The sequence below is a fragment of the Podarcis filfolensis genome, assembly GCF_964270895.1.
Source record: "Podarcis filfolensis genome assembly, chromosome: 11".
In the NCBI taxonomy this organism is placed as follows: Eukaryota; Metazoa; Chordata; class Lepidosauria; order Squamata; family Lacertidae; genus Podarcis; species Podarcis filfolensis.
In genome coordinates, this window is record NC_139613.1 from 31,276,921 (window position 1) to 31,294,947 (window position 18,027).

The 18,027-nt window shown below is 38.7% G+C and overlaps 1 protein-coding gene across 11 annotated transcripts in view; it reads left to right on the forward strand.

Annotated features, from left to right (window-relative positions):
• Positions 1-18,027, forward strand: part of XRCC4 (X-ray repair cross complementing 4) — a 103,352-nt gene that overhangs the window by 31,184 nt on the left and 54,141 nt on the right. For all 11 annotated transcript variants that reach the window (XR_014539817.1, XR_014539818.1, XR_014539819.1 and 8 more), the window contains 3 exons: positions 10,572-10,738; positions 13,562-13,714; positions 15,754-15,857. Coding sequence is in view for 7 of the 11 variants with exons in the window: in XM_083577111.1 (XP_083433237.1) it covers positions 10,572-10,738; positions 13,562-13,714; positions 15,754-15,857 (424 nt within the window). In the remaining 4 variants the exon portion in view is untranslated. The remainder of the gene's footprint in view (positions 1-10,571; positions 10,739-13,561; positions 13,715-15,753; positions 15,858-18,027) is intronic.

Below are 18,027 nucleotides of genomic sequence, written 5' to 3' on the forward strand. Positions count from 1 at the left end.
CCAAGTTAAATTATCTAATTTAACAGTACAAATATTTGACAGTAGAAATATTTTAGGATTTTAAATTTATTTTAATGGCTGTCATTGTAGTACATCTAAGACAGGGTCGGGGAATCCAATGCCCAAATGCGGCCCTCCAGTACTTTCTGTTTGGCCCTTGGGACTATCTCCAGACCATTCCATCTCTCAGAGGCCACCCTCTTGAATGCTTTTGATTGGCTGGAATGTGTTCTGTAACTGTGATAATGCCTCTTGTCTTCGTGAAAGGAGGATGGAGAGAGGTGTATGTATTTGGGCATGTGGAAGTCTCTGCTATTGGCATGGCTGGAGTGTAAAATGTCACACAAAGGTAGGAGTCACAACCTTTGCTCTGCCCACTTTTTTGATTGGCTCCACCCTCCCCCCCCCCGGCTCCCAGAAGGTCACTCACAATTTAAGATTTCTTTCCACCTTGTGTGGACTGTAAAATCGGGAGCTGCTTGTTGCTCCCTAGGCTATATATAAATAATACAAATATGCCTGACATTTTAAATTCATTATTAAATATCAACCATTTAAACACATCTAAATCAATGTTATTTATCAGTTTTTAAAAAATATATAATAAATCAGAGTCAGATATGATAAAACTTTCCAGTGTGGTCAGGTACAGTATTAATAAATAATATTAACTAGCAGCTAGTTCCTAAAAAGAGCCAAGCAGGAAATAGCAAACAGATTTCGGCTGATGCTGTCTCCTGCTCCTCCACTCTCTCATATTCTGGTGCAGTTCTTAAAGGCTCCAACAGCAATAGAGACAAGGGGAAGGGGAAATTGGTGTTCAGGCTTCCACCTTGTGCTTTGGATTTTCCTGATTTTTCACGACCATTGTTGACACTAAAAGCATTTTTAGAAAGGGAGCGTTTACATGAGGTGTTTGCTCAAACAAATGGGTGTTTGTTCAGAAGTAAATGCCTCTGAGTTCGGTGGAGCTTCCTTGCAAATAACCGTGCAACAGGATTATCTGCGGCGTCATTTCAGAAAAGGCGTATTTCCCAAACAGATATTCCATTTGCTAAAGAAGTATAGAAAACTTTGCCACAGTAGAGGAAATGTGAACCCTGCTTCACAGAGGATGTGCTCTTGATTCTGTCAAGCTGTTTGTAACTCAGAGTGCAGTTGCCGAAATGAGCATTCAGTCTTCTTGTGCTATGTATGTAGTAACCAGGGTACGCTAATCCAAAATACGTCTTGAGTTAATTAACTTAAAATGATTATTTTCTAAACTTTTGCTGTATGCAGCTGAAAGAAAAAGTAAAGTAATGTTTCCTGTAAAAACTTGATCTGAGTAAAACACTAAAAGTTTGGACACCGTTTTTCTCAAATGTGTACTTTGTATACAACATACATTTTAGGTTAAGCCCCCAATAAATAAATCAATGAAATGACTCTCCCTCGGGTACCACCTTTGTTAACCTTGGCACAGCTGTTGTAATTCAACTTGCACACACAAATATAATGAAGTCCTTGACATTGCAGATTTTCTGTAACTGCTGCTTAATGGCCAGGCATTGTAAACATATATACCCCCCTCTGAAATTGTACTGATTCAAAATGCTTTTAAACTTTTTTCAGCTGAAGTTCATACTTCTCATCTGTGTGGTGACCGATATTGTACTAAGGTTGAATTAGATCTTTGTTTTTAATGACCATTAATGGCTAGGTGCTGGGCAGCAGGGTCATTATTTACATAGTTACCACAAAATACCACCATGTACTTCACTGAAATTGAACAGCAACGTCTCTGGAAACAGTGATAACGCTGGCTTACTAGCACATTATATCCTGCCAGACTGTGACTGCATATTCTGATCTTGAAAGCTAAATGGGATCAGAGTCTTGGAGGCGAGACATCCAACGAAACTCCTTTTTTACTGCATGAATGGCTGTTGATCATTCCTCATGGCACTCTTTATTCAAACTCTGTCTTTCAGGAAAGGGAAATATGTAATGCCATTCATGGACTTGTCACTGAAGACAGCATTGTGTGCCATGATATCCCCCATTGTCTCCCTGTAACTTTTAGTGAGAGAAACGTGACGTGGCATTATGCATTTCCCCACTCCTGCTCCACAGTGCAGTGATGGCACATCAGTCAGGTATAAGGAACCCGCGACCATCCAGATGTGATGTTAGCACAGCCTTCCTCAACCCGATGTTTTGGACTTTAGCTTCCTTCATTCCTGACCGTTGGCCATGCTGGCTGGGACTGATTAGACAATGTCTAGAGGGCCAAAAGTTCCCCATTTCTGAACCAAGAGAGCCAGCAGAGCAGGCTGTCCTGCTGCAGGTTGCCTGGGCCATTCATTCACTTCCTCTTATTCCACTGTAGTTTGCAGCGCCACCCATCTGTGGCCAAGCAAACTGTTGCAAGATGACACTTGTACATTTTCATTATATAGTAAGAAATGCTTACATGTTAATTTGCTAAGTTATCACCCTTCTAATTTTTATTTAAGTAACTAAATTTGTGTTTTTTTCAATCAAGTTAGAGTGCATTCCTCTTATACTGGACATGCTACTCTTGTTTAACATAAGACAGTCTTCTCCAAGCTGGCATCCTTCAGATCTTTTGGACTAAAATTCCCATTAGCACCGGTAGCTAGCACACTTGTGCTGTATAGAGGCTAATGAGCAAATAGAGAGAGGTTGAGAGAAGTAATGAATGGAAGATACAACTGGTGCATTAAGAAAACCTATTGGCTATTTGGCTATTATATTAAGCATGTATGTTAAATAATAATAATAATAATAATAATTAATAATTTATTATTTGTACCCCGCCCATCTGACTGGGTTTCCCCAGCCACTCTGGGCGGCTTCCATAGAAACCAAAAATACACTAAAATATCACAGATTAAAACTTCCCTGAACAGGGCTGCCTTAAGATGTCTTCTGAATGTCAGGTAGTTATTTATTTACATGTGGGTTCAGGGACTGTTTCTCCCCTTCAAAACAAAGAATCTGAAAACTTGTGTTTTACAGTGGCAAGGTGGACTTGTAATCGACTATAGAGAAGGGTACACAATCTTATTGCATTCAAGTTTATCTTTAGTCGAGAATATTTGTTTAAGAAAAGAAAACTGTTGCTGACCTCTTGCACAGTTAGCACTATCCAATTGGTTTTGATAGAAATGTTGTTTTCATAGTTGCCAGAATTTCCTCTTGTTTCACTGTGAAGTATCTCCCAGTTTTCCTCAAGAGAATTTTATGACACAATCCTAATATTATGTATTGAATTAGTTTTGCTTTGTAGGCTAGAAGAAAATATTGCATGTTAACCAATCTACGGCAATGTTTTCCTTATGTATTCCAAAAACTGCCTTCCAGTTTCCTGTCCTATGTTCTTTCATTTTCCTCCTTCTCCTATGAAATAGCCTTCTCACACAAAACTGACCGATAGAAAATATTTGCCTTTAGATTTGATGACAGGCTATAGAAACTGTAAAACTATAACAGTAGACACTTCCTCTCACTGTCCACTCGCCATGATATTTCCTACCAGTATGAGGGCAATGTCCATCTGCAGTCCTTGGTGCCAGCTAGCTTTTGGGGTTGCATAAATATTTTTCTGCAAGGATAAGGAGTCTCTATCAATAAAGCAGAATCTCTCCTAATCTTCCCACCATATAGATTATTGAAATGTTTACACATGAACTTCCCAATATATTAATATAGAAAGTGGTGATTCAAAAGCCTTAAAATAATACTGAATGTGCCGTTAAGGTAAGACGGGGAATATGCAGGAGAAATGATTCTGAGGAGATATGGAGGGCGCTTGTAGAATTTGTACTGTTAAAATGGACAGGGGTCAAACCATCGCAAGAGATGTTGAAATTTTGGGAGGTTGGATAGTTATAATGGAATGGTCTCGGTGGTGGGGTGCACATTTTTATTCTTAATTATTTATGATTATTACTTTGTCAAAATATTTTTTAAAAATTTAACAAATGTATAAAAATAGATAAAAAATTAAATAATAATGTTATTAATAATACTAATAATACTGAGCGCTAATACTTTAAGGCTAAAGTCTTTAGAGAGGTTTGTGCTTGCTAATAGGTGATTTATACATAATTTACTAGACAATTCTACCTGGATGCAGTTTGGAACTTCAGTAGGATTTTGTAAAATATTAGTATTATGAGCATTAATAATTCAATTTATATCCTGCCTTTCTTCCTGGAGGAGCCCAGTAAAAAGCACCAAGAAAACAGGCTATAGTTATTTGAAATGAACATAATGTTATTACTCATACTGGAAAATTGTTTGTAGTACTCAATTTAGAAGCATGTATATTTTGCCTCAGTCTAGGCATTATCTCATGCTTATTCATATTCACGGGGGTATACATTGACTTTCCATGCTAGGAACCAAAACACAGAAATGTAAAAGCCTCCACAATGGTTGAGATTTTCACTTTCTGATTACTGTATATTCAAAAGGAGTTGGGTTTAAATTACTGCACACCACTGCCGTATTAATTTCAGTGGTATGTTTAAGAGGTACTTTATATAGTTTCCATTACTTCTCAAATGAAAAGGTCAACACCTGAAAGGGAAGTAGTTCCCAAGACATGTTCTCTGCATACCTGACATTTATTATGCTAGACGTTTCAGTTGTGTTTTATTAAGGCTTTTTAAAAAATCAGTCTGGCTTTGCCTTTTTATAAATATGGCCAATTGAGATGTAGTTTTAACATGCTCCTATTTATGTAGCTGCTACTACATCATATGTTGGTGTGCTGTTGCTTTTCTTAAAAGTGCTGGAAGTCTTAATTATTACTTTTGCCAACTTTGTGTGCTTTGACAGCATATTGCAAGCATGATAGCAAGCACAAATCTATATTTATATAACTCTGCAGCTCACATTCTGGTTGTGACGGTTGATGGTCTGATGTTGTTAATTGACTGCTTATTATTTGGCAACCTTGAGAGGCCTGTGTGAAAACTGGGTTGTTTACACCTGTTATAAGGCTAGGGTTGACTGCCTGAGGCTGCCTTAGGCAAAAGATAAAATGATGTGTTTCCATTCTGATATATGGAAGCTAGCTGGCCTGGCAGTTTATTCATTCTTCAACACAAGAGTCTTCCACTTCACCTAAGGGGCTAATTTAGGGGTGTGAGATAGGCTTGCACACACTCCCATGCGAGTATAATAAACATTAACAGCTTGCCTCTTGCATCTTGCTGAGGCAATTAGCAGCAAACCAAACTCACCATTTCTGAGCATGTGGTTAGGTGTGCTGGAGAGGGTTTCCCTTGCCCTCCCAGGGCTGGTAACCCACCAGCTTACCTTGCTTAATTCCTACTTAAATCTGGACCTGTCTTTGTGTCTGCTCATACAAGCCAGATGCTTCTTCTGAAATTCTACTTGAGTATTCTTCAATTCAAGGGTGTAGCTAGCTGCTCTGGCACCCGGAGCAGCAGGGGCGGGGCGATCCACGCATGGGGGTGCCGCAGCGATCCGTGCTCCACCCAGGGCGGGGGCGCTGCAGCAATCCGCCCAGGGGGACACCACAGCGAGCTGCCCACAGAGTCCGCCTGGTGGATGCAAGCCCCACGTTGCCGTTTTGGGCAGTGTGGGGCCCCGAGCCACAGCCTCACTCCGCGTTATGCCCCCCACGGTATGTCATTTTGTCACCCCCTCTGGGATGACACCCGGGGCGGACCACCCCCCACCCCCTTCCCACACCCCTGCTTCAGTTCTGTCCATGGGTTGTGCATGCCAGCCAGCCAGCCCTGCTTCCTCCATCGCTGACCTTTCTGCTGACTGAAGGAGAATTATAAGGGCATTTGGCTGAATGCAGTTACAGTGCACCTTGCAAACAGGAACCCAGATTACACAGGGCTCTCTCTCTCTCTCTCCCACTTACACACACACACACACACACACACACACACACACACACACACCACTACAGACCTTCCTGCCCAATAAGGGAAGGTCAGGGGTGGAGAAGGAGATGTCACATTCAGATGCCCCTATATCCTCACACAGTACTGATGGCTTGGGGTCCTGCACCATTTGCTAAATATCACCCAGCCATTGAGCAAGCAGGATAAAACTTTTTTATACCTTCTTAAGCCACTTTTGAAGTCTGAGCCTCTTGGTTGCTATAGTAATTATTATTATTATTATTATTATTATTATTATTATTATTATTTATAGCCCACCCATCTGGCTGGGTTTCCCCAGCCACTCTGGGTGGCTCCCAACAGAATATTAAAAACACGATAAACATCAAACATTAAAAACTTTCCTAAACAGGGCTGCCTTCAGATGTCTTCTAAAAGTCAGATAGTTGTTTATTTCCTTGACATCTGATGGGAGGGTGTTCCACAGGGTGGGCGCCACTACTGAGAAGGCCTTCTGCTAATATTGGGAATGTTGTGTGCGCTGTTTTTGTTGTACCTGTTTGGTTTTGATTTTATGTTTTATTATATATTTACACTGCTTTCATTGTAAGCGGCCTAGAGGGAGGGAGATGGTGAACAAATGCTGGGGTTTTGTGGGGAGAGATATTATGGCCCAGCCTTTCCATGCGCATTCATTGCAATTTCTGAGCAATTGCTCTAGGAAGCCTACATGAATCCATTCTGTGCATATGCCGCCTCTGTTCAGATGGCGATTCATGGAGTAGGCAGGTCCAGCTGCTGATAGACTTACTTCCACCACCACCTGCCCCATGTTCAGAACACATATCCCCTCCTTAAATGTGAACCAACTAGCTTTTCTATGAAAGAGAAAATGAGGAAACCATACAAGCATCAATGATCTGTCTTAAAACAAGCCCCTTATAACCCAGCTGAGCTTTTGCTGATGCGACACCTAGAATACTGTAACCAAAGTTTTTACTTTCTTTCCAGAATTTTCAGACTAAAGGCTAGTTTGGCTTTTACATTTTTTGTAAGTGTGTTGCGTAATAACACGGGTTCTTTGCCGCACCCAGCAATGACATGGTTGCTGTTGAACATTATCCCTGGAGATGGTGATGGCACAGCTTAAAAAAACACGTATCAGGACCACTGACTGATTAACTTAGGAAATCAAATGGCATAATGTTTTCCAGATGGATGTTTTGTGAAAACAAGTTTTTCATTGTGTCAATCTCAAACAGGAACACTTGGAAAGTGATTTTAAAAACACGATATAATGCTTTTATTGTTTAAGTTTCTCGCCTCATAACTTGTTGCATTGATGTGGCTTTTTGTTATTTGAAATGTATCAGTTGCATTCAATGTTTTACATAGAAAAAGTGGGATATAAATATATTGTGATTAAAAAAAAGTCCTTGTTGAGGCAGGATTATGTACCCAAACATTTCTGATATATTTTCCTAATTTTTTATAAAGAATGTTATGAAATGGTTTTCTCTGCACTATACAGCAGCAGCAGCTCATTTTTTTGGGGGGGGGAGGAATAGAGCATTGTGGTGTTTGTACGGAGCCCCCAGTCGTCTCATGGACTATTGACTATTGGCTGCTACCAACCAGGTCCTCCCCGGTAAATCACTTAGTCTCAGTCAGGTTCTTAAGTTAACAAAGAAGAGTGTAGTTTATTGCAAACACAAATAAACTTTAACTGCATTCAAAAAGTTGTTACTCTTTACCTTTTTAGTGTTATTTTATCCTGTCTCTAACTCTTCTATCTCCCCTCACACACGAACCAACTGCACTACAGTGGTACCTCGCAAGACGAAATTAATTTGTTCTGCGAGTTTTTTCGTCTTGCGAAGCACGGATTCCCTGGGTATTAACGGTTTTAAGAAAAAGGAAACAAACTCGCAAGACGTTTTTGTCTTGCGAAGCAAGCCCATAGGGAAATTTGTCTTGCGAAGCAACTCAAAAAACGAAAAACTCTTTCGTCTTGCGAGTTTTTCGTCTTACGAGGCATTCGTCTTGTGAGCTACCACTGTATTTCCAACTGTCTGCCAACTGCTTTCCCAACTGCATTTTCCTAACCAACCAACCAACTAACTAAAACCAACCTCGGGCTAAGCCCTTTTATAAACAGGTAGGCTTTTCTATTGGTCTGCCTATTAACTCTTTCTCTCCCCCTATACAGACATTTTCAAACGAACGGGCAAACGCCACAAACATGAATCCCCTTTTCTTCTTCCAGTGGTGTAGGATGGGAGGAGCAAGACCGTAGCGAGATCAGGGAAGCTCCGGGGTGGCAATGGTCATGTCCTGGAAGTGTGAATCTACCTGTGGGACACTGCTGCTGCTTCTAACCCAAATGGCTCCCAGACTTGCCTGTCCTGGCACATGCAGCCCTGCCACTGGCTGTTGCTGGTCTACACCCCCCTCACAAATAAGTGAACTTCAACAAATTCCGCTCCCGTTCCCCTTTTTCCTTCAAATTCTGACATCCCCAGCGAAGAGTAGCTGAGGTTTCCCGCATAAATAAAAGCAACGGTTGGCTCATTATGAAGAAAACCATATATAATACGCTGCTGAATTAGGAAAGGATCTATTTGGGGTGGTTGGAGCTGGTTTCTTGACTCTGTGTAGAGTAATTTATGTAGAAGGCAGAATATTGCAGGTGAGGTCTTCCTGGTATCTTAATTATGGCAGAAACTGAACTCCATGGAATTTTATGCTCTCTGTGAAGCTATTAAGGGTACAGAAGACTTCTTGGGGACTGGTGGGAAGGTAGTCTTATTGGGAATGGGGACTTCCTTAGATGAGGGTTTGATAATGTGATGGATCAGAACAATGTGCCCCAAATCAAGACCTTGTTATGTCAAGTGCTCATTATTCTCATTGGAGAGGTTACATTAAGTAATATGTTTGAATGTTGAATATGTAAGTGAATGTCTAGAGAGAATGGATAAAACAGACACCATTAGATGTACTGCTGGATAAGTGCTTAATAGTTATTTTATTTGTATTTGTTTAAAAACCAATAAAAATGTTGTTTTTTATATAAAAAACCAATGTACCCTCCACCCTCTTTTTCCTGTTTTGCTCCATTCTTTTCCTCCCTATGTCATCCAGCGGATAGAGCCTGGAAACAATTTGGTATAGAGATCTAGTATTTTATATTGTATAATACAGTTGCTCACTCTGAACAAACCAACATCAAAGCAAAAGAAAGAAAAACCTACAAAACCCAACACCCCGTGGTGTAAGACTGATTTGTAGTTTGCTGAATTTTCTCAACCAAATATCTTTGCAATTGTAGTAATTGGAAAAGTTAGTATTTGGAAAAGGTAAATGTTATCAGAAGAAGCTTGATACTAGTTTCACCCAAAGAGCATCAGCGCTCAATGAAGTCGTTGATTGGCTAGGCAAAAGATACAAGGTTTTAGAAATCCAGGTAGAGAGACAATTCCAAACAAGCTATATTGGTGCATGCCCAGTTAGACTATAATCCTATAGCTGGATACATATGAGTAAGCCTACTTGAATTCAATACCATTTTCTTCTTATTAGGCATGAATATAGGATTCTGCTCTTACTTGCTTTGCACTGTGTCTCTGTCATGTAATGGGTATTATTTAAAAAAAAAAGTGGGGGACTTCAGATTGAGACACCAGCGGATCCACTTAGAAATGTCAGTGGAATATATATACTGGACCACCAAAATCCTGGTGTTGGGTTCTTGTTAAATGTTTTGTTAGTACACTGAAAAGAGAAGTAAGAAACAAAGTAATTACATTTGCACATGGTACAAAATCAGATAGCTGAAAACAGCTGGAGGCAGTAGGAAGATATGAATTGATCTGTAGAGATTTCAGCAATGTGCAGAAATTAGTGAAATTTGTCTTGGGGAAAAACATTAACTGGGGAAGGAAAGGGAGGAGTTGGGACATCAGAAAAAAAGAAATTTGTGAACCACCTACATGTTGTACAGTGGTGTAGCAAATGCCCATGACAGAAAAAGTGACGTAGGAACTTAAATTAGCTAAAGGCAGAGCTTTTTTCTGGGGATATGCAGGGATATACATGCCCCTAAACATTTTGTGAATCTAAGTTTGGCCTCATTGTCATCTTCGCTAGTGGATTACCTTAACTCTTGATAAAATGTAAAAAATTCAATGCCTAATGTCCCAAGCTTTTTGGATTGATAAATTGATTTATTAATAAATTCTGAGTTTCCCAATGACTTTATCAGTTAGCAAGATCTGAATGCACATGCAATTTCTTGTGGCTTGTATTAGACCACTATGCTGGGAAAGACAGATTTGAGAGGTATAGCTTTATCCTATGCAGATGCAATAAAGTCCTATATTTTATGGCACTTCTGTTTCAGAAGGCAGCACACAATCTGTGTTTTATTGGAGTTCCATTTACAGTTGAAATGAAACTAATCCCTGCTCTAATGTCCATTTTTAAATATCAGTAGAGACCTTTCAGATCAAGTCCTAGGAAGGAAAAGCTTTCACCAGTATACAAGCTCTATCTTCTTGCTGTTGTCATTTGTAACAGGAAAGCATTAGTAGAGTGACCATTGAAGATGCCTGATTGAAAATGGGTATCCTGACCTTATCTAGCTAAGTTACTCATTGTTTCTTTTTGTCCTAGTTTAGACTCGGATCGCTGATGTTACAGAAAGTCTCAGGTCCGGCTGAAGTCATTAGTGAGCTGATTAGCTATTGCCTAGACTGCATAAAAGGACTACATTCAAAAAATGAGCATCTGCAAAAAGAGAATGAAAGACTTCAAAGTGATCTGGATGATGTGCAAGAGCAGTAAGTTGAAAATAAACTGCATGGGATAGTCTTGGTTTGATTTGTATTCTAATATCAGTGAAATAGCCGCAATAATCTGTGCTTCTAAAGTAAGGATGGATAATGGCTATTTTGATGATAAAGGGTCTTAAAATAACCATCTTAAAATATCTTAAGGACTGTCAACTGGAAGATGGAGCAAGCTTGTTTTCTTCTGTTCCAGAGGGTAGGACCTGAACCAATGTTTTCAAATAACAAGAAAGGAGATTCCGACTAAACATCAGGAAGAATTTTTGTCACAGTAAGAGCTGTTCGACGGTGGAACAGACTCCCTCGCGAGGTTGTACTGTAGACTCTCCTTTCCTGGAGGTTTTTAAGCAGTGGTTAGATGGCCATATGTCATGGATGTGTTAGTTGAGATTCCTGCATTCCAGAGGGGTTGGATTAGATGACTCCCGAGGTCCCTTCCAACTTCAGTTTATTGGCCCACTTTCATCTTATCACTTCCTCCAACCACTGGCTTAATAGCTCAACTGCCTCTCCTGATTCAGATGGTACAGATAGAGCTTGTGTCATCTGCATATTGATGATACTTCACTCTGAATCTCCTGTTGATGAAGGAAACTAGAGAATTATTATTATTATTATTATTATTCTTATTCTTATTCTTATTATTTTATTTATTTATACCCCACACATCTCTGGGTGGCTCCCAAACGAATATTAAAAACAATACAGCATCAGACATTAAAAACTTCCCTAAACAGGGCCACCTTCAGTTGTCTTTTAAAAGTAAAATAGTTGTTTATTGCCTTGACATCTGCTGGGAGGGTGCTCCACAGGGCAGGCGCCACTACCGAGAAGGCCCTCTGCCTGGTTCAGTGGCCCCCAACCCCCTGAGACACTCCAGAAGGCTACTGTGGTTAACAGTTTTGAGAGATCAAGGAGAGAGTGCAGTGTTGCACTGCCCCCATCTCTCTCCCAATTAATCATCAACAAGGGTGACCAAGCCAGCTTCAGGGGCATGAGGAAGCCTGAAGCCAGACTGGAATGTAATCTAGAACAAAAAGGGGAGCAATACAAATAAAATGAGGACATAAGGCAACAAAGGATGAAAGTAACACTTGCAAACTTAAATTTTGTAAAATGTAAAATGTCCCTCCTTATACTAGATGCAACAAGTTTTTGGTCACCTTCTAAGATGTTGGAGCTTGTTCTTCAGTGAAAAAGAAGCTGCCTGGTTTTTGTAACTTTCATAATCCTTGCATGCCACTACTCCGTGCTAAACCAGAAATCTGCTGGTGTTAATTTAAATCTGTTGCTTTTAGCAATAATAAAAGCATACTTCCATCTGCTAAGCTTTGGTTTATCCTCCAGATAGCTATAATTCAGAAATTTGTATGGATTTTGTTTCTTACTGAAAGCAGTTGTAGACGTATTTTCTGCAAATGATAAGGTCCTATGGCTGATGTATAAGCAAGATTGAACTTTCTGAACCTTGCTGCTACAGAATAGGAAAAAACTCCAATCATCACTTTGTCTTTATTTTCTGAAACATTTTTTAAAAATTTGCTTCCCCAATGAAATGTGTAAGGATGCTCCTTTTACTGTTAATCTTCACATTTTACCGTTTCTGTTCAATTTCCCCACCCCTGCTAAAGAGTTTGAGGCTTGATTTATAGTTGATTAGTACATATCATCTTTCTTTTAAGAGTTATTGAGCTGATCTACATGCTAATAATACACAGCCATTTGCATTTAAATTAGATGAATTATTTATCAGCTGTTGAACACATCAAGGCAGACGGTGTTAATAGTTCATAAGATTATTTTCCCATTATGGAATTTAATCTGTAAAGCGGTACAATCTATATTTGCTAATATTTTAAACTGGGCTAGTGACCTAAAGAGCCAAATACATTCTGAAACATAAGCTTAATATGTTGGGTCTTTATGGTTTAATATGCACAAAAAAACCCTGAATCTTAAATTTTAAATTTATAGACACTGGGTGAAATCAGTGGGCCTGCTCAGAGTAACATTGAATATCACCCAATAGTATGACAACACATTCCATTTTAGGAACTGGTTTCTCCACTTGGGTAAACTTGGAAGGCTGCTGTCATGCCTCATGCTTTTGATGTAAGCATCTAAGACAATTTAGAGACCTCTCTTACTCTTTATCATAAACATGAAATGTACATTTGTATTTTTATTAATATTTTAAAGTTTTTAAAGCTTATCTGTGCTAATACATATATGATTATTAATAACCTGCTATACTCTGTATAAACTCATAGCAGTATGTTTATCCAAACAAAGTCTGCATCTATAAGCAATCTGTTCATATGTTGTAAATGCTGTAATGTCTTCAATCCATTGGTTTAAGGAAACCATAGTTTCCCCCCCTTCCAATTCATCAGTACCAGTCTTTTGGCCATAGTTAGGGCACATAGTTAGAGTCCATTTTCGTTGTCTAGTTGTCAACTTCCATATGATAGGTATATAATTCAAAATACTATTTTCTTCTGAATTTTTTTAGTTTTTCTGTACAGTCAGACTTATGTTCGTATATTACCTAGACAGTGGGACAGTGTCATAACTTCTGTAAGCAGTGGTATCAATGGATCTAAGACTTATACAACAGAAAATCATGTTTAGAATATATTAGACTCCACTACGTTTGTATAGAAAAGAACTGTCTAACACTACTTCTTGTTGGAGATTTAATAATCTTTGAAACATCTTTGAAACATGCGTTCTTGCATATTCTCACTAAGTTTTGGGGGAAAGTGTTGAAGTGTATAAAGCTGACTGTACGGAAATGTACATTTTGTTTTTAAGGTTACAAAAATGTGTTGAAGCTAAAGAAGAACTAGAGATGGAACTTTATAAAAGATTTATCTTGGTCCTCAATGAAAAGAAAGCTAAGATAAGAAACTTACAGAAAAGTTTGAAAGAAGCTGAAGAAGCTGTCTTGGAAACAACACAAGCAAGGTACTCTATATTACTTTCTTTGTGCTACTAAGCATCATGCTTAAAATAAATGTGGTTCTGTTTGGTTGACTCATCTAAGCTTTAGCAGAATGATCTTACAGCAAAAATCACTTTGTTGAGCTCTGAAGTGCAGGCACCTTTAGCAGTTCTGCAATTCAGTCTCATTAATGCCATCTAGAAGCAAAGTAGTAAATCTGAATCTTCATTTGAAACTGTCAAACATTTTGTATATCACAGGCATGCCTGCCCGTCTTTTCTTAATCCTGGCTTTAAAAGAAGGATAAAAGTGTTAGCTAATGAGATACCTGATATGCAGACTGGGCTTTCCTTGAAAATATTTGTGATGATGGAATGGCTAAGACTTAGCTAGAACAGAGATTGATCAGGGTTAGCAAAAGTTTATTCCATGTAAATGCAGTAAAGTATTAGAGCTCGTTAATAATAATCTGAACTTGACGAAAGGAGCTATTGGTGGCTATTTTCCCCACTAAGAGTGGGGCTTTGTTTCCACTGAGGAAGCTAATTGGGACTGTAGAAGAATGTATTTGTAGGATTTGAAGCTGTATCACCATCTCTAATGGCAAATGACCTTGAAAACATCAAGCTTGTATAATTTTAGGTATAAAATAAAATACCCTATTACTCTGGCTTGTTTCACACAATGCAACAGAAACAGGCACACATTGCAAATTTTGCATGTACCTTGTTTTTACTATTATGCATAGTATTTTCCTGGAAATGTCTTCAGGACCTTACTGTGACTTCATAAGGGAGGGGAGAAGAAATCATGTTGTAACTAGGGGTGGACAAATCAGTATATTTCTTCTCTGTGTACTTTTCCATCTGTTCATTCATAACACATTCATTTCATCTCATCTTGATATTTATCTGTATTGTTTTTAAAGCACAAAGATCCTAAATATGTTTGTATGTATTTCCTCACGCAATCCAAATTTCTAAATATATTTTTTCTCACAGTACACATCAATGTATTTTGATGTATTTTATCCTAAAATAATGCATTTGATGGTACTTTTTTGAACGGAGAAATTCACTGAAAAATTTAGAGGAGAGCAAAATCTGAAAGCTTAGTTTCCAATCTGTGATTTAATCCGGAAGGTGAAGATCAAATAGGTTCATATTGAAATTCCCAGAATTAGTCGAGGAGGTGTGGATCAGGTCAACCAGTCTTAGAATTCATTTTACCTTTCCTTTCTGTCCTTGTTTTTCTCTTTGTTTTAGCAACATCACACATTATGTACTAAACTTTTTAATGAGAACCTGCTATAACTATTGTATGTGAAGTGGCCTTTAGACAGATGATAGTAACACTGACCTTCAATGGCTGGGTCAGGACCCACAGCTGGGTTGTGCCCTGACCTAAAGTGGGTCACACCAGCAGCAGCACTATCTTTTAAGGATTTGTTTTTTTAATGGAGAAACACAGAGAGAAAGTGGGGAGAGTTAGGAAAAGGAGAAAAGGAAAAAGGAAAAGAGAGAATGAGAAAGACAGCAGAGAATGACTAAAAACGTATATATGGTGAGGAAATGGGTTTCATTGGAGGTTAGGACTAAGGTCAGTCCCAATTATGAAAATGTTGGAAACTGCCAACTTAAAGGACTTTTGTGAAATCTTCACCACACTTACTTCATTTATTATACTTTTGGAAAGGAACATATTTAAAAAAACATGTAACCACCATAAATGTTATCTAAACTGATGAATCACAATAATGATTTTTTTTCCAAAGAAAAATGGGGAGGGAACCTGAGTTTGGTCAGATTTGTCTAAAACTTTCATTATCCAAAACAATCCAGATATCTTTATTGCACCAGACATTGGCCATGACAAATCTGAATCAAAGCAAAAGGGGTGTCACACCACAGATAATGGTCTCTATTTAGATCTCTTATCCAATTAATGCAATTCAAACAAATACCTGTTCATCTGCGCTGCATATGCAGATGATGATGTCATATCTATTGGTTTAAAATGTATTTTAAAGGCATGAGAAGGAAATGGCTTTGTGCTTTTACAGGGACACCATGTCTACATCTGAAAATAAAGTTGAAACAGAAGATTATGACGGAAGCACTGATGATGAAAGTGAAAATTCAACGCAGCCCTCCACATCAGCAGCAGGTGAGGTAGACCAAATTGTTTATACCAGAGATATCACAGGCATCCCTTTTATTTTACAGGAATATTTTATGATGAAGGCCAAGCTGTCAGGCAGACTACTTTGCTGCTGCCACCACCTGCTCCTCTCCAGCATCCTTTTGTCTCCCTTGCTGCCTTCAGTATGTTGGGGCTTTCCTGGGCTGCCTCCAGTCACTTCAGACAGTGGCAAAAGAGGAGGAGGGAGCAGTGGTGGAGAGGGCAGTGGCAGGATGCAACACCTTCTGTTTTGCTTCAAGCAGCAAAATGTATTGAGCCGGTCTTGTCTCCAGTCCTTATTTGACTAAGATTTGTATGTGCTACTGGGATTACCCTCAGGTTGAGGTCTGATCCGCATATGCTATTTTATCGAAGTGCTTCTATGATGTGAATGCTACAATAGTTGTCATGACACTTCTAATGATGGACTTCTGAAATTCTTCTTAAGTTAAAAAACAAAAACTTCTCCCTTCCTGTTAGCGGACACTGAATCCACACCAATCTGGAAGGTACTGAGAAAATACAATTTTATATAAAGGGTGGGTGGGAGGCAGCATTGATTAATTTCTAAGAGATGAAAATGATCAGAAATGGATTTAATGCTGTGCCAGAGTATTGTAATAATTGCCATTAAAAAGGAAGCATCTGTCTTTATGCTGAGTTCCAGTAAGTCTCATTCCGAAAGGCCTGGGAGCTCTCTTTCATCTTCATGATGAAAAGCTCTCCCCAGGACACTTTTCCCTGCATCTGCATAGCATGACAGACACACATTCAATATGGTGTTATAGATTTGTAAAACTTAGTGCAAGGGCTTTGTAAGACTAGGCAGGCTGGAAGCAATATGAATAATATTTTTATCCCTCCTTTATTAAGTTAAAATATAACCAGGTTCTAAAGTAGCAGAACGTTTGGGATATTGCTGTTCTTAAAATAAATTAAGAGTATTCTGAACGTTGCTGTTCTTAAAATAAATTAAGTTCAGGTTTCCATATTGCTCTATCTTTGCTCTGCACATTTGTTTCTCGTGGCAAATGTGGAATAGCCTGTTCATTATCTATAGCTTCACATGATGGACAGAAATGTAGGAGACCAAAGCTGTTAATTCCAAAACCTTTCTGCAGATGGATATTGCAATATAATAGACATTTGAAAGACAGCTCACTCTTGTGGAACCATATCAATTCCCTCCTCCTCCTCTCAAAAAATTGAACCTGTCAACATAGGCTGCTATTAGTAGCAGCCTTTGGGGCTTATTGTATAAATTGGGTTTAGGGGGTGGATTGGCATAGTAGAATAGCACACACAATGAGCTCTGTATTTAGATTTGTAACAGTGGGAAATATTGAAACAAAAGTATGCAGTACTTGAAGTGAAGGGTTTCTTTATTTCTACATTAGAAATAATTTCATCAATTAAAATAGCATTTGGGGTGCTGTTATTTCACATTAGGGTTCCAGCCCTAATGTGATTTAAATAGCAATAGGTAGAGGATGTTTAATGATTGTAATTTACCAAAAAAAGAGGGGAGAAATGTCTAGTTCTGTATTCCAAATGGTTTGAACCCCTTAACTTCCAGGTCATCAATATATTTTGCAGAAGCCAAATGTGTTGAAACCAATGGGAATTTCTCCAATAAAATGGAAATAATCCAGCAAAAGTTGTGTTGTTAGATTACAGCAGGGGTGGAGAAACATTTTAAGCCCAAGGGCCACATTAAGCCCAAGGGCCCTTCTGAGCAGTGTTCTGAGGGCCACATGCTGAAGAGACCAGAGATTTCCCTACTTGTAAGAAATCCCATAGTCAAAGAAATTTGGGAGGAGGTGGCAGTGGCTGATATTATAGAGACACTATTTCCCTAAGAGTGTGCCTGTGTGCAGCGTATATGTCATCTGATGAAGTAGACTGTGGTCCATGAAAGCTTATCCCTTAACAAATTTGTTAGTCTTTACCATAAGACTCTTTTTTCACTACCACAAACTAATAAAGGTACCTTTCTTGAAATTTAAACCATTCTAGTTTATTATGTTATGGTTGCTTGTTTGTTACTGTTACAACTACTGAACAATTACACATTAAACAAAAATAAAGATAGAATTTGGAAGAATATGTCTTACTTGAGCAGTCCTTCAGAGATTATATGATTTCTTTTGCACAA